Consider the following 20,072-nt stretch of genomic DNA (forward strand, 5'->3'; position numbering starts at 1 on the left):
TTTGATAGCTTATTTTTAAACTTATTCACAGTTCGACAGCAATCAGTAAGGAGATATTTTGGTATTCATGTACTTTCATAAAGTAGGCTTATTAAAGAAGTAATACTTAATTTCTTAGCTTTATCAGTTCAGATTTTAATCCTGTATATTTTTATCTTAGTGGCGTATACCATAGAGACATCCCAAGTAGCCAATTACATTCAAGGTCAGCTGCAACTGAGCAACTCTAACACCACTTCTTTTTATTAGATGAGGTGAATCATTTGCTCTGATTCCTCATTCTTTGAAGGGAAACTTTTATACAAATGCTAAACAGGTATCAATAACAGACATATTTTTAATTCCCGATACCAGCTGGTCTTACTCAAGTAATGTATTTTTATTTCCTATTGATATGCATAGTCTATATATTTACTTCCTTTTAGGTATGTTAGTACCTGTAATAAAAATAACACATTTTTAAGATTCTCTTTACGGAACAAGTTCTATAAATTATTTATTAATAGCTCCAGTGAAATAGATGTTAAATCATATAACTTGATACTGTTATGCCTCAAGATAGACTTCAATACTTACTTTAGAAGAAGGTACCCCAAATTTTGGATTTGTTTAATCTGCTAAGTTTAGAGAAGCTGCCATTTATTTATGTCAGAGTAAGTGATGAAAAAAAAACCTCATCCAAATGTTTTGATAATACTCACAAAATTATGTTTTCTGGTGGGAAGATTTGGAGTGTTTATTTTCAATACCTATGTCATTCAAATCATACATACATATTCTCTGTCCAGAGTAGCCTTCACTAAACAGGCATATCTGAATTCATTAGATTCAGATGAAGATTGTGATTTCTGTCTGTTAGAATTGGATTTTTGTTCCCTCAGCAGGTTCTCAGTTCAGCTTTCTGGAAAATACGTAAGTAATGACCAGAATGGGAGGAAGAATAAAGTTAAAATTTGTGATTATGAACTCATTATTTGTTTGCCTTGATATGAAGGTCAATGGAACAATGCAAAATACTGTAGTATAAGTCATACAACCATAATTCAACTGAAAGTTCTTATTTGAAAGGGTTTCTTCATTACTGTTGTGTTTCTCTTTCATTTCTTTGCATTTCCTCTTTTGTCCAGTTTTATAAGTTGAATGTCAGAAATAGTTAATTTTTGAGCAATGTTAAGATTTTACATTGGAATTTGAACATGTATTTACACCAGGTGAAGATTTTATTTTTCCTAAATTATGCCCCTATGCAATATTTTATTGGTTGGCATTAAGAATATTATTCAGGTATATTATTTACTACCTTAATATTGCAAGGAAATGGTAAAATTATATCCAAATTGCTGCTGCTTTACATTGGAAGAAGAATGAAAGTAATTGGCAATGTATTACATGTTCAATCTAATCAGATGTAAACATTATTTACCTAATAAATAAGAAGAAGCATCCCTAAGTAATAAAAAAATCATTCTTTCTTTTTAACTTGCTGAAAAGTTTAAGATAACTCTGAGGAAATGCTCTCAGCATTAAATCAATTTGTACGTAACTTAGACACTGAGATAGAACACTGGAATAAGTAATGATTATGTAACATCACTTTAGTTAATCTTTGAAAGCTAATTATGACCAGGAGTTAAGTTTCAGGTAAGAATAGGTTTACCCTTCTCCAGAAAATTATGGAGTAAGTTTGTTCATGCTAGTCTGATTCAGTAGTCTCATTTCAACAGTCACTTTTTGAGTCATGCACTTAAATGCCCTTCTGGTGGTTTGTGGAATAAGGCAAGTAAGCAAGACAGATAGATTGGTGCCTAGGAATAATGAAATGGTGAAAACAAGAGTCCACAAAATTGGACTGCAAGTTACTTCTCAGCAGGTGGCTGAGACCTTGGGATTTTTGGTCCAATATATGACTGACTGGCACACAGTGAAATCCAGAGTGCTTTAGTGTTAATAGTGTAGTAACATTGCCTATTTCAGAGAATACTTTTGGTCCTGAGTTTGTTTGCTGCACTAAAGTATTAAAAAAAAGGATAAATTTGACATTCTTTCAAAGTTTAGATAAAGAGAAAAGATAACTTAAACAAAGTAATTGCACGAACCAGCATATTTCTAGTCTTTTAAAAGTAGCTTCCAGTATTTTCTGGCTATTCCATTTTTAGGAACTATTTACTTCCCTCTTAGAGAAAGGAGAGAATAAATGGAACAATATCAGAATCTAAAAGCTTAATGTTTTTATTTCTGCATTGTAATTATACTAATAAATACCTCTGTCCATGACCTTGGAATTTATAGTGCAGTGAGAAAGATTTATTGACAAGTAATTTGGAAGAAAAATGGGATTACTGTATAATTACAGCATGTGGTATTAAGCATACGTACTTACATACCAGTTATCCCTGTTATTTCAAGACCTTCAACTATCTTTCAGTTTTCACTGAAAAATACTGAAAGGCTTCTTGGTAAATCCAGTGCCTAGGAGATCTTTGTTATATTATTGGACCAACTACAAAGTAACTGTGTTACCTTGAAATGTGCAGAGGGGTTCAATAGATCTTTAAAACAGCATGTGATTTTTTGAAGAAGGTGTTCTATACCCTGTTTTTCCTGTTGTACAGATATCAATGTGTCGGACTTCCTACTATACAGGTTCTATATCTTGATATAGAAGTTCTTTATATGTAGATTTGCTTTTTGATGCTGATTATCTAGGATATCTCCAGGGCCTCATCACTTTTCACCTTAGTCATGTTTTCCCATATTCTTCCTTTCTCTTTGTGTGCAACTAATTCTGCAAATATCTTTATATCTTCTTGTCAAACCATAAGTAAAATCTTTCAAACAGCTATTGAAATATAATTAAACTGTTGGTATATAATTAAGTATGTATCTAACTGGCATAAGACTAAAACAAGAAATGCATTTCTTTGCACCTGTATTCCCTTGGCTGCATGCTGTGACAGCAGCCAGGCCTATCCTTCATATAATTTGATCTTTTAATTTAATTTGACACTCCATTAGGTATTCAATGATTTTCAAGGGGAAGGTTTTTCAAAATTTATGCCAATTTCAATTTCCAAAATATGTACCTATGCTCTCTTCTATTAGAACATGGAAGCTCTTCACAATTATAGCAGGGCAACAAACTCAAAACAGAAATCATATTTTATGCTGCCTAATTTGTTGTGTTGTCTTTTACAATATGTATTTATGAGAAATCTGGTGAGGTTCTTGTTGCTACATCTTTTTGCTTGTCAGTTAAAAAGACTTTAAAATGTTTCCAATTCATTCTAGTTAAAGTAAAACTACCTTAAATGTTGTTGTATTTTGGTGGTTTTGTTTGTTAGTATTTTGGGGTTTTTTGTCTGTGGACTTTTCAATAAAAAATTACAACATTAAGATTCTCAATTCTAAGTAGCAGTCCCCATATTTCGTTTATAAATACTACTTTTTTGTTATACATAAAATTTTCTCAGGTGTGAGAATGAAGAAATCAGTGTTCTTAGAAAAAGTTAATCATAATTTACTAAAATTTTGGTTGTGTGGTATCACCTAGTGATAGACATATTTGTTACTGTCATTTCTGTAGGTGAGCGAAGCAGGTAACTTTCCAAGTTTTGTACCATCATAGTGCCATTTTGTCTTATAGTTAGGAAATGTACCTAGAGAGAAAAATATAAATAATAATTGAAGTTTTACAGTTGCAATGACTTATCACTGTTGCTGTTTAATTTCCCTGTTGCAGGATCTGTATTTGCCATTCTCAGGAAACTTACTCTTTTTTAAGCCTTGTGTTCTCATTTGGCACTTGGTATGACTCAAAGCACATCCAGAAGGAAGTGAGACATATAATCAATATGTCTTTATAGCACTTTGATCTCCTTAGCGAATATTGGGATGTAATATATCTTTGATGCTTTTTCAATAGAATGATTTAAAAGTTGCCTTTTATGTAAGTTAAATTTTGTTCTACTGTATCTGTTTTTTTTTTTTTCTGCTAAGATGACTACTCTCCAGTTTTTAATGAATTGAAAGATAGGGCTTACCTGTATTGAAGAGCAGACCTTTTAATATAAAATTACATATTTATCAATTCTTTCTTACTTTATTGAGGTTTAAAAAGTAAAAGTGATAATCAAGTATGTGTGTTTTCTCTCTGCGAGTATGTCATACAGGATATGGCTGGACTGATATAACTAAAACATTCATGCACTAAATAACATTTGGGGCTCTGTGGAAACACTTACACGTTGCATGTATGGCTTGGTCAGAACTCTTCTGAAGGGGAATGCAGTATTTGAATGTAAACTATACAAAGTGATAAATCTTGTGAAGCCCACATTAATGTTAGTGCTGTGCTAAAAAAAGGTATTTTTCTAATTAATTAATTAAAGAAAATGGAAAATTATTTCTGAAGCTAGACCAAACCTTTTTGTGACAGTAATTGACATTCCTGGCATTCCCCCTAACTTCTCAATGTGATAGCTCACATTAATGCACTTGTATCTGGTGCAATTGTGCAGCAGCCTCTTCCAATAAAGGGCTGCAGAATAAGCTGCAGTAGCAAAAATCTTAGCTGGGGTGACCATTTATTCAGGTTATGGGCAGTATATTTTTGTACTCAGAATTGAACCTTAAGTTCTGTTTAGAAGTTTCCTTGAAACTGTTCTGAAGACGCCTAGTATTCCCATTTTTTGAACCAATGTCTGAAGAGAAGACAGACAGGGTACCATAATATTTATTTCTCAAATTTAATTCTGAAGCAGAACATTGTGTCATTTAACCTAACTCAGATGACTTTTTGTCTGTGTCAAGATGCCTCTAACTTCAGATCTTATTCCTTTTTAAATAGCAAGGGGAATTAAATTGTGTTTATTTACTTTGTAAATAAATTGTTGACTCTGTTAATATTTTATTGCTGTTATTTCTTCTTCTTAATTGTTTTAACTGACTGTTACCATACAGAAATAGTCTAAGCAAATTTCTGATACAAATCTAATGAAAAAATATTTCTTGAGAACTTAAAAGAATCTCTTCCAGGGCTTAGAAATGTCACTGGTAATGAAAGATCATTGAGACCAGTAGGACATGATCAGAGACAGATGGTTTGAAGCTGTGATAGATGAGAGAGGCTACAATATTTGTTGCAATATGTTGTGTCCTCATAGATGCACAGCTAAATATTTGTATTTATGTACATTTGATAAATTTTCACTTCTAAAGGGAAGATGAAGTCTAAGTACTGGTTGTGTTTTTGTCTTGTGCTCTAATGTGCACAAGTAGATAATGTGTAGCAAACAGTATTGCAGAGAGCAGTGCTACAGAGCAGCATCCGAGTTTACTTGTAGTATTAGTGCCTCATTTACAGGTGCATGGCAGTTATGAAAAGTCATATTTTGCAATGTAATCCAAGTGTAAACCATCTTTTTCAAACCTTGGAACTGTATCAGCTATACAGCTGACAGTCTACCAGGGTAGAAAGTGTAACAGTGAAAAACCCCACTTTTTGGTGGCACTTAATGCCAAAGCACAGGAAATCTAGTATGTATAGTAGTAGATAGCAGGGTGTTTTCTAGTCTGTGACTGCGAAGGGCTGAATGCTGTGGTGGGAGAGAAATTTACATTTCTAAGGAGAAAAAAGAAACATCAGTCCTGAGGTAGTGTGTCAGAAATTGAAAAAGGAGTGAATGTACTCATGCAACCATGCATGTGATTCCAAAAATTTATTCTCACTTAACTTCAAGGATTATTCTTAAAACTCATAGTGATAAAGCCTGAGTTTTTACAAAATTATATTTGGTCTATTAAGTGATATAATCCCTTTCTGCAGCTTTCCAGTAATACTAACATAATTCACTTAGCTTAGGAGATGATTAAAATTTCTAAATTATAATGTGCATAAATTTTATCATGTACTTTATCGTTTTCCAAAACACAGTTTAAAAGTAGGTCTCAATTATTGGATTAGTGTATGTCTTGAAAGGCCCAGTGTATCTTCTTAATCAAAAGGGTCTCCTTCAACAGTCCATGAGGATCTAGGCTGTGTGTGGGAAGTTTATATTTTGTAATTACTTCACTTTAAAAGTTTTGTTTAGTTTTACTTTGAAGCTGAATGAGCATATGATGTGTCCTCTGGAAAAGATTTTATTGTGTGAAATTATTAAGAAAAAGCTACTGTGTTTAAATTACTAAACTTTTAATTCACAATAAATTTAAAACATACACAACTCAATTACTTCACAAAGCATTTTCAGTCATTCTTTGCTAAACATCTTGAGCTAATGCAGTTGAAAAATAGATTCCTTTCTTGTTGATCAGAATAGATTTTCTGTTGTGAAATGTTTGCACTATGGCAAGAAGATAGTAAACGTAGCTGTAAGTCTTTGAGGCACAGCCTGAATCACTGAAGCTGAGATGTTTGAGGTACCTAAACTTGCTTGGATGTCTAAGGGCTATGTTTCTGTCAATAAATGAACTGTTGTCTACATGTCCATGGGTAATGAATGTCATTTGCTTTCATTACATGAGTGCCTCAAATTTCAAGTGACTTTTGTAAGAAAAATCTCTTGCAAAAAGTCAATGTGTGCGTTTTCCCTACCTCATCTATTGAATGACTCTCAAATAAAATTTCATTTAAATGTCTCTTAATACTTGGGCTCTAGATCTTGTACAGTAGCCATATATCACAACTGTTTTTAGGGCTACATGTCCGGACATTTAACTCATATTCGTCTTTTGATGTTTGCTTGACATTTTTGGTACTGATTTGGATAAACCATAGTGCGTACTCAGATATTATGAGTGTTTTCCATATAAAACAATCACAAGCAATTGTATCTGATATTGTGTTAGAAATGTGAAAATATGCCTGCAAGTATCTTGTAATGCACCAGTATTTTGTTAGTTATTTATTAAAATGATTGTGCTGGTTGGTATTTGTTTTGCTTAGTGGACCTACACATGCTCTGTGACCTCATTACACAAGGTTATAACACAGTCATGAAGTGAATTTTGCACCTTGTTAGATATACTGAGATCTGTAAACTATTTTTAATTGCTTCCATGCTATATATATACTATATATACTTTATATATATATATACTTCATATATATATATAATATACATATATAGCGTATATATACTATATATATACTATATATATGCTATATATCCTTAGAGACGAGTCATAAGGTATGTTCTTTCTCTCAGTGCCAGCATATGAAAAAATTGTTGTTGTCAGCATGAAGGTCCAGTAGCAAAGAGGTTGAAAAAAATAGTTGGTTTTTTCTGCAATGCAGATACAGCTCATTCAAGTGTCCTTTTCAGCATTCACATTTTTTTTTCCTAGCAAAATTTAAAGGGCATAGGAAAGCATTTGTTTTTGAAGGGATGTCATGGGTGATCAGCCTCAGTTCTTCTTTGCAGGAGCAGATCAGCCACATGGAGTTCATTTCAAACTGTTTTAAGACACTACTGCAGACACTGTGAAAAACGCAGAGAATCCAGATATAGTATCTTGATAGTTTCTATGTGAGAAGTGTAAATTAATCTTATTTCAGGTACTTCTTAGATGCGTTTAATGTTTTTTAAGTATTGATGAGAAGTCTCAGTTATGAAGTTTTTATTTTTGTCACAGAACTTTTTTCCTTAAGATTTTTAACCCACTATTTTGATAGAAGAAGCATAATTTTTATTTCCTCTTGATAAAATAAAGATTCTTTTCAAAAAACATCCTGTGGAATTTCAGCTGTATAGTTTGAGCTGACATATTTGGTTTGCATTGTAGTGGTGCACACTAAAAATATTGTAAACATTAAATATTAATGTAGCTTGTCGTACCTGTTGGATTTGAACCATTTGAAACTGCAGACTTCTCTAGATTACTTGTAGAATTCTGAGGGCCACTCAGAGATCATTGTTTGCCAACAAGGATAATGGGAAATATGTTTAAACTGGTGAAGAAATGGATGCTGGCTAAACTTTCTATACTTCTTTATATTGTGAAATTTTGTTAGTCGTGAGTGTAGGACAGCTTTCAGAATGTATTTTGTAAAAGTAGTATTTTGCATCTAAATAGAGAACATACATATGAAACTTCATCTGAAAGAGAAAATCTTCAATTTCACAAATGAGTTCATTATACGCATAGTGCAGTGTATTTGCATATTTTGTACTGCTGTGTTGTGTCTGTGTAATTTAAATCTAATTTACTAAGCAGTTTGATCTAGCTTTAGTTGATCTTGGAAAATACCATCTCAGTATAAATATGTCACGCATGTTTTGCATGAATTTAAACTGTATGACTGTCATTGTTCATCTAGAGTGACTGTCCATCTGTTATCTTTTGAATAGAGTCCTTTTTATGTGTAAAGAATGACAATATTAAACTTTAATTTCTTTTTATAATGGGTTTTGAATAAAAAGAATCCTTACTGCAAAACCTAAACTTGTTAAAGGAAGCTTGTGGAAGGACCAAACCAACAGACAACCAGTGAGATTTTTCTTCAGTGCTATCAGTTGCTTGCTGTTCTCTTCAACAAAATTTTCATGCCTAATTTGTGAGGGAAAAAAAGGTCTAAATCTAAATGTCTCTAAAAAAAACCTCTTTTTGAAGATTCTGATGAGAACTCAACTGATATATGAGATTTTGGTAGACTGGAGAGAAAAGAGTGCAGTGATGTCTGAATTAGCACCTGAATGCCTAAAAAATCTGAGAAAGACAGGTAACTGGCATTGTACAGAATGTTAATAAATTGGAGTTTAGCTTCTAAGTTGGTTCAGAATCACTTTACTTGAAAGTGAAAGCTCAGCATCTTCACAGAACTATGTGCAAACATACTAGGTTTTTAAAACCTTCATTCTTCTTATCATAGTTAGCCTCAACTTTCTAACAGTTGTAATTGTCCACAGAAAACATTTCAAGATAAATGCATTATCTGGTTGTGAAATTTTCTTATTTTTGTAAATACTAAGACCTGGGGGGCAAAATAAGGGCTATATTGTGGATTAAGTGAAATATCTCAAGGCTGTGCTTTTCTGATAACTGAACCTGGAGTGACCTTTCTCAGACACAATTACAGAGCTGTATGTTTTTCCTTTAATTTCATCAGGGGTTTAATTAGTATACAAATAAAACTTCCCTTATCTTCCTTTCTACCTAATTGGCTTGTCTTTGCTTATATATGAAGAATGTGAAAATGGGCTGTAATTAGGGTGACCGTGTTAACCTTTTTTTCTCAAATGTACTGTTGCCTAAAGGCCTCAAAGCCTAAAACCAGTGCTTTGGATTATTGCTTTGCAATCACTATGGCTCTCCCATAGGTTTTCTCATGAGCAGAAGGGCTTTGGGTGCTGCAGGTTCCCACTGCTTAACAGGATCTTCATTCTTCTCCCCACTAAATGTTTATTGATTATCTCACTGCTCCACACTCAGCCTCCAACAACTTAATATCAGGTGACAGTCAGGAGAGTTCTCCAAGTAATTAGAGTGGAGCATTGAGGGAACAATTAGGAGCAGAGTTATTAAACTTGATTTATCCTATTCTCTCCTGAACACTTTCTTGGATATCAGAACATCACACTTTCACAATCTACCCTAGCTGAGAAATTAGTGGCTAACCTGCTGCTTATCATTGTTGCCTTGCTGCCTTGAGGCACACCCTCTTGGTTTCAGTCACTCAGCTGGAAATATTAGAGTCCATAAAGTTTATCAAGGGTTTTAATTAGATCAATCTGAAGAAGCAAAAAAATAGGCTTACCATCCATTATATAATACACCACACTGTATTTGAACATTTTCAAGGCTTGACTTTAACCCACAGTATCAAGAAACTTCAAGTAATTGCTGAAACTGCGTTCAGAGTGCTAAAATCAGTTTCTGTTTTACTTAGATATTACAATATTACTAGCATATAAAGTCTGAATCCTTTAGAGATTTCTGTAAATAATGGGGTTCTTTTTTGAATATAATAGAGCAGCTTTGCAGTGAGATACTTGATTTAACCATTTCTATATTGCTTCATCATCAGTTAGTGTGGATTGCTGACCATGTCCCTTTAAAAAGTTAGGCCCTGCTATTGCATTGTTAATAGTCATGTGCTTGCAATGAGTAACCTAAATTAGCAGCTCACAGAAGATTTTAGCTAGTGGATCTTTTCACTGTTTCTGGTCAGCAATTAAAGATTTATGTAGGAGCCAACAAATCTTCAGCCCCTGCAGATGGATAGCTATAATAAAAATGAAATAAATATGCATAATGTTCCTATTATCCTGTCTTTCTCTACTCTTTTAGACTGCTAGGATCTTGAGGCCAAAATCCATTCAACAGCATCTACATCTGAAATTTCTTGCATCAAAATACTAACAGAAACTACGTAAAACCAGTTTTTTCAGTCAGGTGGGAAGCTGGCTTGGACCAAATAGTGGTAACAGAGACTGTGTTCAAATACAGTCTATTTTTCAAAGCTGGGAATATGGACAGGGGGTTACTTGATGTGGTTTTCAGGACTCTTTCCTCAATGTTGAAAGCAAACAGTAAATACAATAATTGGAAAAAGTTTGTTTGGTTTTTGTGTGCTTTTTGTTTGTTTGTTTGTTTGTTTTTAATTAGAGCTGGATCTTCTTATCCATGCTAATTCACATTTGGGTTCTTGGAAATAAAATTTCTGAAAATCTGATAATTCATGAAGTCATCTGTTTAGACAGGGCTTTGATAGCTGCCAGTGGCTTTAGGGTAGCATTTTCGAAAGCAAGACTTCTGGTTTTGAATATCCTTGTACAGTGGATGAATGCTATCTGTGCATTTATCTTTTCTTAGGGGAAATATATAAATTGTTTATTGAAAATAAGGACATAAGAGTAAAAATAGAATTATTCAACCTGGAGTCATTTGAACAAGAATAACATTAACATTTCTGGGGTTAGGTTTCTTAATTAAACTTTTTTTTTTTTTGGTACAGTCATGATTATTTTCAGCCTAAATTTTCAAAATTCCTGAACAAGAGTTCAAGTAATGGTGCTATACCTTCAAAATACACCACCATTGAAGTAACTGGTTGCCTTTTCTCTTTAGGAATGTTACAAGATTTATGCCAGTCCACAGATAACAGTGTATTTTGTAGGACTATGCACTCCTATGCTGTAGATTGCTATTTTATAGGCATTTTCTCTATCATAATGCTTTTTGAAATGCCTCTGACCCTTAAAGTGGTCTGAAATTTCTTCAGATTAGTTAAGCTTTCAGCACCCTCCAAATTTTTATCAGCACTTTGTATATCCTGTTCTTCATACTCATGCACGGCATAGTACATCTCCATGTTGCATGGTCTAGGACAAGTACGGAGTACAGATTGTGCAGAGCATTCTTAGAATTTAAGCAGAAAATATACCCATAAATTTTGAAAAAAGGTGTGCAAGAGCTCAGTCTTGCTATGCAATCTTCTCTTCTATATTTTAGAATCCATCAGGAAATACGCAGTGCGTAAAAGAATGTTTATAACCACCTATTATTATTTCTTTCTAAAAAGGCAATTAACAGCTGTAAGTAACATGTAACAAAGTATGAAATCAAATTATTAATACTGCAGTCTATAAATGTATTGATTTATCCCAACAGAAAGGAGCAGCAACCAGCCAGGTTCTGTATTAATTAGTCCTGTGTGCTATTTTTCATGTGTTGGATTAATCTGGATTAATCAAATGTCGTGTTAATTCCAAGCCAGAGAGAAAAGTTTTAAAAACACACATTCTATTTTGCATATTGGGAAACTAATGTTAAAATAGTGAAATCCCCATAAAACACATTGTATTTGATGCACTACCGGAGGATATGAGATTATTTATTCTACTGAAATTTCTGAACAGTGCTGATATTTAAATAAATGCTTCTGTGTTTATCCCCTTCCTTTGTGAATTCATTTCTTTAATGTTTATTTTAAATTAAGTTTTGAGAATATTCTGTCTTCTTTAACGCTGTCCTCTTGATTATTTCCTTCATTTTTAGATCTGGTATTTGTAAATATAGTACTTGAAGCATACTTTATCTCCCTGCTTGATCAAAAAATCATTTTATTTTATGAATATATTTGTACACAGTCAATATACTAAAAACTGGGGGGTTCTGAGTCAGTAATGTTTTTGCTAGAGAATTCATAAAACCTTAGTATGCAATGGTCCAAATCTACTACACAGTCAGTCTGTTTTCCACTTTGTTTAATAGCCTATGGCATAAACTGAAGTTAATTATTTGGGCTGACAGGTAACTCTGCTTTCTATCTGCTTGCAGAGTCTCTCTGAGGCAACAGTGGAGTTGAGAAGAAGAGATCGATTTCTGCGTCAGCAAAATAGACTTCTTACCCAGCTGGAGCAGGACAAGCGTCGACTGAGCGAGAGCATCCGTGATGCAGAGAGTGCCCTCTGCATGGCAGCCAAGTGAGCACTGAGACCTCGGGGAGATCACTTAAAACAGACAAAAGATCAATTCTTACTTTCATGCACAGGGTTTTAGCTTTGACTAATGTAATTCTAGAAAACAAAAGTACATCTGCCTCTCTTTGAAATTCAGTGATAGTCTTCAAAAAAGAAAACTGTTAGTTCAAGATACTACATGTTATGTTTTCTGTAGTTATCCCATAATAGTGCTACAAATTCTTGGTCCAAAATGCATAAGCATTTTGTATGCCAATTACCGAACTGATTTGACAACATCTCTTTGGTAGATCTTTCACATTCTATTTGTTTAAGAAATGATTGTTCTAAAGGGGCTGAAACCGATTTTGGACCTAGGCTTTTCTGTGGAAAAGTATAGATATTTCTGCTGATTTCAGAGAGTTTTGGATTTAGATGTAAGCCCCATGCTTTTTTATACTATAACTTGAAGAGTGGAAGGAAATGTTCAGGGACCATTTTTGAAAGTATTGGTAGTCAAAAGCTGTTCCATTGACTTGAATGAGATTATTACTAACCTCTTAGAGTTGTATAGTCAGATAAAATTATAAATCCTTTCAGACTTTATTATCTATTGCTGTTACAGTGGTATGCACTTTGAATATTATTGGTCCATGGCCAAGATTTAAAAAAGGTTCAATTTAAAATTAAAATTTCTCATTATACCTGGGGTAGATTTGACCCCTGAAGAATAATAGCTTAGAAGCTATACGGGGCTTATGCAGCAGCAAAATAATGTAATTAATATAATTATCAGTGATATGTTTAACAAGCTAATTAAAATGACAAATATTATTTGGTATAAGTGTATCAAAGCAGATTATGACCCAAAGAAGGATATATTCTCAAAAGCCTTCTCCTTTTCACCCTGCCTCAACCTATTTTATGCACTCCAGTAAGGATCATTCCCTATGGCCATTCTTATATTCAGAAAAGGTTTTTTTAGTGTGAAAACTCCCAAACCAGTTATTGTTCTACCAACTCTTCATAACAAGTGCAAGTGTCATTTTCTTCCTTCAGAACATGTAAGCAAAGCAGGTAAATAGATTTTGGTCTTATCTGGAAAATCTTATTTTAATATCTATTCCATGACCTAAGTGCCTGTAGGCAATGCATGGGTGTCTTTCAATTTATTTCCTAAATTTTTGTAGAGCTGTAAAAGACAGCAAGATGTCTAGCTTGTTCTGAGAATGGCTGTCTTGATTTTGTTTTAGTGGTGGCTAGCAGTTCTTTCCACTTTCCTCCTGAGTAAGAAGCAATATTAATAAAAGTGTCTGAAACAGGGAACCTGACAAAAATACAGTAGTCTTTTGGTAATTTCTATGTATTGTGGTTTAACCACAGCCAGCAACCAAGTACCCTGTCAATCTAGTCCAAAGAAACGTGGGATCCTCAAAAAAGAAAAATCTATGTGGTTTTATTAGGAATGTAAAAGCCAGTTCTATTCTTCAGACCACTCTTCTGTAATTTCTGTTATGATAGTATGAATCAAGTAATGAGAAAGCAGCCATTATTCCATAGGGAAGAATGCCATGATTTTGACTGGAGAAAAAGAAGCTGAGGGAAGTCCTTATTGCTCTCTATCTCTGTTGCTACCTGAAAGGAGGTTGTAGTGAAGTTGGGCTTGGTCTGTTCTCCCAAGTAAATTTAGTCTGGATGTATTTAAAAAATGTGTAGAACTGGCCCCTGTGGACATAGTTTAGTGGCAGGGCAGTGCTGAGATAATTGTTGGACTCAGAGATCTTAAGGGTCTTTTCTAATCTAAATCATGCTGATTCTATGGATTCTGGTTTAGGTGTTGTGGAAGCTCAAACAAAATATACATATAGCTGGCAAAATAAGAGACAGTCCTGGAATATTGAGATGAATCAGATTTTCCAATTTTCTGGCATGGATTCCATTTGACTTCCTATAGTGTTTTGTTGGTTATGCTGTCCTTTCTCCTTAGTCATACGGTGTTATGCAACTTAAATTCTACTTCTGTCAATTATGAATTGAGGCCAAGGTTTTTCATGACAGCATAGCTGATGAGAGCTCTTTCTTACTGAATCCCTAATCTACAAAACAGCGTTAGAGAATTGTTACATTCTTCAAACTTCCCATTGTAAAGATAGGATACTAGGCTAGACTTCTTTTGGAAATGTACGAGAATGTATTCTCTTCCTGCTAGAAGACTCCATTCAACATGCCTTTTACATCTAAAACTCTCCAAGAACACAATAGTTGTTCATTAATATGCCCATATTTACAACTAGTTTAATTGATAGTCCACAACAGAAGCAAATTACATATGTAAATATGCCAAATAGTGGTACATGCACTATTTTTTAAGGTTTGCATCGGGGATATAAAAAGGAGAGACAAAAAAAATTACTTTGAGTTACTAACAATTATTTGAAAAGAAATTATAATTAAAAAGTAGTAGAAATTTAATTTCTAAATCAGTTGAGTTTTAGTTCTATGATCTATCTTTTTTTTTCTCTTGAAATAGAGACAGAGAACTGATCATTAGTCATATGAAAGCTGTAGAAGACACTCTTCATAAGGTAAGAATTTAAATTGATTCTTCTGATTACTATTTCTAAACATATCAAAGTTTTACCACTGCTTTTGCTCAGGGAAAGAGAGGAGTAGAAATTGCAAGGTGGATTAATTTTCTTAGAGTTTACTTCCACCTTCAACTTATTTTATCCTAAAAAACTGTTCATTTTTAGTAAAATGAGATACAATTTTGTAGTACACAAACTTTTATTTCTAACTCCAAAACTTACTACAAAATCCACTTTCCTTCCCTGAATCACCAAGAGCGCTGTTTCCAGTTACCTTGTGAAGACTATTGAACATCCAAACAGCTGACAATTTCTGTGGAGTTAAGTCTGTGCCATGTAAGTCAGGGGTCATTTGGTGGTGTCACAAGAATGGTGGCCATAAAACATACGGCTTTGTGCATGCTACTTTAGACTTTGATGCATAATAAAGATAAGGAACAGACAGTAAGTTGTAACCTGTAGTCAGAAACTTTGATGATATTTTTAGAACATTTTTTAAATTGAGTAATAAACTTAAGTAGTCTCTTTCACTTACACAATTTTGCCCTGGTATAGCATTATTTGGAAGTTCAACAAAGCCTGTATATTAATTATTTAGGCAAAAAGGAGTGTTTTTAACTATAGCTCTAGTTGTTGATTGTTTTATAACTGTTTTTAGTCTAGAGCAACACAGAGCAAAACAAGTGTTTTTATTACCTTGGAGTGTTAATTTCCCTTATCACATCTTGAATTCACAGCAGCATGGGAATCTATTCTTCATTTTAGTTTCTGTTTTCACCAAAACTAATTTAATTTTAAGATACTTTTTTAAAGTCTTTCTTTCCTATAATTTTCAAGAAATTGACAGAACATAAAACTATGTGTTTTAGCTACAGCAAACTGTGCTGGTAGAGATTGTCTTGCTTTTTGCTCCCATCTTTTTCATACTGGTTTCTTTTAAGCTTAAAAATTTATGTCATGCAGAAAGTGTTGTGTTTTTGCAGAAAGAGATACTTATAATGTCCTTGGCATTCAGAATTTATTGTTCTGGATTACAAGGTTACATTTTGGTTTTGAAAGCAATGCTGTTATATGCACAAGGATTGAAGTGTTCAGGCAAAGGCTTTAGAGAAGGTCACATGCTTAATACTGATTAAACTGATTCAATGAATTAATGAGAAATGGCAATCTTATTTTTGAAAATTTTAGTTACCGTATTGCTTCTTAATTCTTGATGTACATAGTTGTTAGGCCCACATAGCACATTAGTGATTAGCAAAATAATTTATCCTTTCTGATTTGTCAACCTAAAGAATAAGGAAAACATAAGAATTAGAAATGTCAAGATGCTCCTTTCAGCAGAAACTAAAAAAATTGATTGTAAATCATTCAAAATTTGACATGCTATTTCTCCCAGAAGAACAAAGAGAAATTATTGATTTTTCTTGGGGAGTATCTGATATGTAAACTCTACATCATAACGGTAACTAAGTACCTAGCATTAGTGGACATGGCTTATGTGTAAACTATAAAGTTTATACTGTTGTTCTTAAAGGGTTTCTCACACAGTAAAAAATCAGAACATGAAGAAATGGATTACATACTAGTAAAGGAACCATAAGCCTTTCTTTCTCCACTAGAAATTCTGGGAATTACTTTTGTTTTAAGGAAAGAAATCAAAAGAAAACAGGTAAAGTTCAGAATCAATTGTAGTTAAAGTACTGCTTTTAGCTGCAGTTTTACTTACAGGAGTGTGAAATTGAATGTTTTGATATTTCTGTGTTGATGTATTCATGAGCAAATATCCACAAAATTCCACTGCATCACTTCAAGATCCGTATTATTAATGCATAATGCTAAATTTTTACCTATAGATCTCAGAGGGATTTTACAGACATCCTTAGTAATCTTAGTTAGACTCAGGAATAATATCCCTACAAGAATTCCAGAAGCCAGCAATGTAGGTACTAGATCACCCTTTGGGTATACCGAGGTGTAACATTAAGCTAACAGAAGTAAGAGAAATCAAAGCCAAGGGAAATGATCTCTATGCATGCTTCTAATATACCACTACACCAGGGATCATTTACACCACTTTCTGCCCCACATTGTGACTGGATGGAGCATCTAATATCACACATTTGACTTTACCAAAATGTGCTTGGGCATGTTTGTGCCCAGAATGATTCTTTCAAGACTGTTGTGGAGCTACCTTTTTAATCTTAATGAATATTAATGAAGCATAACTGTTGAAGAACCTGAGCACTGGATATGCCAAGAGAGAAAACATTTTTAGCAACTAGTTTCATGTCCTTCATAAATTACAAGATGTTCTTTAGAAGGTTATTTTTTGTCTTGCCCTGGGTCATGTCACATTAGCTATCTTTATCCTACTCCTGGAACTGAATTATTTCCACACAAGTTCCTAATAAAATAAGAGATCTTTCTTCATCTTATACCATCTAAATATTATGGACAAATACTAAATGCAAAGTGGATGTTTTAACAAATAAAAAAAATCAAAACAGAATATCACCAAGGACAAATAGAGACCTCAAGAGGATTATGGTTTGGTTCAGTTTTATTTTCAAAATACTGAAGATGACCCAAAGGTAATAGCAAAATGATAACAGAAATAAATAAAAGTTTACTGAATGATGAAGAGAAATTCCATCTACTTGAAGTTCAAACACAAAGAATTTCTTAAAAAGCCTTCTAAAAAAAAAAATCATTTAAGAACATGTCTGATTTTAAAAGCCATGGACAGTCCTTTTTTATGTATGAAAAATAAGTTGTTTCTTTAAACACTTTCCCCTTAAAAAGTTGAGGTTATTTTTGTTATAAATAAACCCTTCTTATGTTTGCTGATGAACTGTATTCTGTTACTAATTTCTTCTTTATTTCTAAACATTCTGGTTGAATAAACAGTGTGAGAGACATAAGATCTATTTATTTTCTATAACTGGATTCTTTAATATGTGTTGTTAATCATCTGTTAGTTATGGTAATAATGCCAAGGTTGTGGGTTCAATCCCTGTATGGGCCAGTCATTTAAGAGTGGACTTCATGATCTTCATGGGTGCCTTCCAGCTCAGAATATTCTGTGATTCTGTGATCTGTATTCCCATCAGAGGACAAAATAATTTTACACTATCTCTGCTAAAATCTTTGGCCTTCCCCTTGTATTGCTCCTCAGTTTGAGTTTTTTTTTTTAGATTAGCCTTGGCCAGCAGCCAGATGCACCCCCAGATGCTGCCTCAGTCCCTCCTTAAGAGAACAGAGGGACAAAACAGAATGAGATATGAGATAACTACTATGCAATGTCTCTAGATAGAGATATTGCATAGTAGTTATCATCATAGGTAAAACAGCTGACTTGGCAAAATTATTTTAATTTCTTTTTTGAAGTAGATTTGGAGAGTTAGAACCAATTTAAAAATTAGCGTTACCCTGCCTTTTAATGTCAGCTTCACTTGTGAGTGCTCTGCTCATGCTGTGAGGCACAGAAGTTTGCAGTCAGTCCACAGCAACTCCTCTCTGCTGCTCCTACGTCCTCATGCTGTTTCCCTGCATCACTGTGGGCTCTCCATGTGGGCTGCCATCTTTCAAGAATATTTGCGTCAGCATGGACTCTCCATGGACTTCAATTCCTTTGGGAACTATCCTGAAGGATTTCCTGGACCTGCTCTGACATGAGATCCTTCATGGAATATGGTGTGGATATATGCTCCAGGATAGTCCTCTCTTTGTGCTATGGGGAAATACCTAGTCCAGTGCCTTAACTGTTTCTGCCCCACTTCTTCTCTTTGATATTCAGTGTTTTTCTTCTCTCCCTGCATGGTGGGTTTTTCTCATTCTTAAACTAATTTTCACAGAGGGGCTGCCAGGAGGTCTGTGGGGCTTAGCTGTGACATGTGATAAGTCTGGAACTAGATGTGTCTGGAACCTACTTTGTCCTGCACTCACCTGTCCTCACAGAGGCTGCACCTGGTACACTGCTATAGCTGCCTCCTTTTCAGAGTGCCTAAATCCCTGTTCTCTACATTTAGCCTGCTACACACCACCATGGGAAGTCATTCTAGTGAGCCAGCCTTCACAGTGACAGAAAATTGTTTCTGTTTGTATTCATAACTATCAAAATCTTGACAAGCTTAGTCCATCATAGTTTTCAGCCTATCCTGGCTGCTTAGGATTTGGCTGTTTTAGCAGGTTAATAGAATACAGCATACTCACTGTTTTTCCCAATACCAGTTAGCAACCTACTCATTCTAACACTTTGGGACATGCCAGGGATCAAAGCAGCTATCCAGTGGGCTCCTTTCCTTCTGACACTTGGTCAGAAAAACTAGTCTTTGGCCACTTCTGTAGTGCACTTTATTTCTGCTGATTGAAAGGTTCATATCCTAGCTAGCAAAACAACGTCCATGCAGACCTGTCAGCAGTCATGCCTTGAAGTCCTTCCACTGCTGTGTATCATTGCCTTGCTGCCACTCCTGTTGTCTCCTCTGAAATGCCCATAAACTGTATGTTTATGAGATCTGGGTCCCATGATTCTATCAGTTGAAAAAAATATGAGCACTGTATCATCCATCCCATTATATATTTGTAAAAATACAAAGACAGAGCTATCTTTCTTTATCTAATTCAATCATTTGGGTTTTTATAATACAGCACATATAATACACTTTTATAGTACAGTTGGAGATGGGGTAGGGCCTCAATACTTGAGGGTTAGTAAGGTTGTAGCAGTAGATTGTTATTTCTGTTGTGGTCCATAGCAATCAAATGCATTTCCTTATGATGACAGTTTTATGTCCTGCAAGGAATTAATTTACAATAGGTTTAAGTCCATATGCAAGTTGACTACATCGGTAAAAACACTCAGTGTAAGTGGCAATAATTGTTAGTTGCAGCAAGGAGACCACAAATTGATCAGATTCTGGAAGAAGAGAACACTTAGGATACTTAAGTTAGCTGTCTCAGTCAGACTCCAGTAGATATGACCTGACACATTCAGGTATACTCATCAGCCACATTTCTCTCAGTTAACTGGGATCTATAGTCCATCATATTATTTAGTTATCTCAATAATGATTTAAAAGCC

At 34.1% G+C, this 20,072-nt stretch overlaps 1 protein-coding gene across 8 annotated transcripts in view; it reads left to right on the top strand.

The window, feature by feature from the left end:
* CCDC171 (coiled-coil domain containing 171) overlaps window positions 1-20,072 on the top strand; it is a 158,910-nt gene that overhangs the window by 90,225 nt on the left and 48,613 nt on the right. For all 8 annotated transcript variants that reach the window (XM_083884191.1, XM_083884193.1, XM_083884190.1 and 5 more), the window contains 2 exons: window positions 12,280-12,425; window positions 14,932-14,986. In XM_083884191.1, coding sequence (XP_083740317.1) covers window positions 12,280-12,425; window positions 14,932-14,986 — 201 coding nt within the window. The remainder of the gene's footprint in view (window positions 1-12,279; window positions 12,426-14,931; window positions 14,987-20,072) is intronic.

The sequence above is a fragment of the Zosterops lateralis genome (genome assembly GCF_965231275.1).
Source record: "Zosterops lateralis genome assembly, chromosome: Z".
Classification (NCBI taxonomy): Eukaryota; Metazoa; Chordata; class Aves; order Passeriformes; family Zosteropidae; genus Zosterops; species Zosterops lateralis.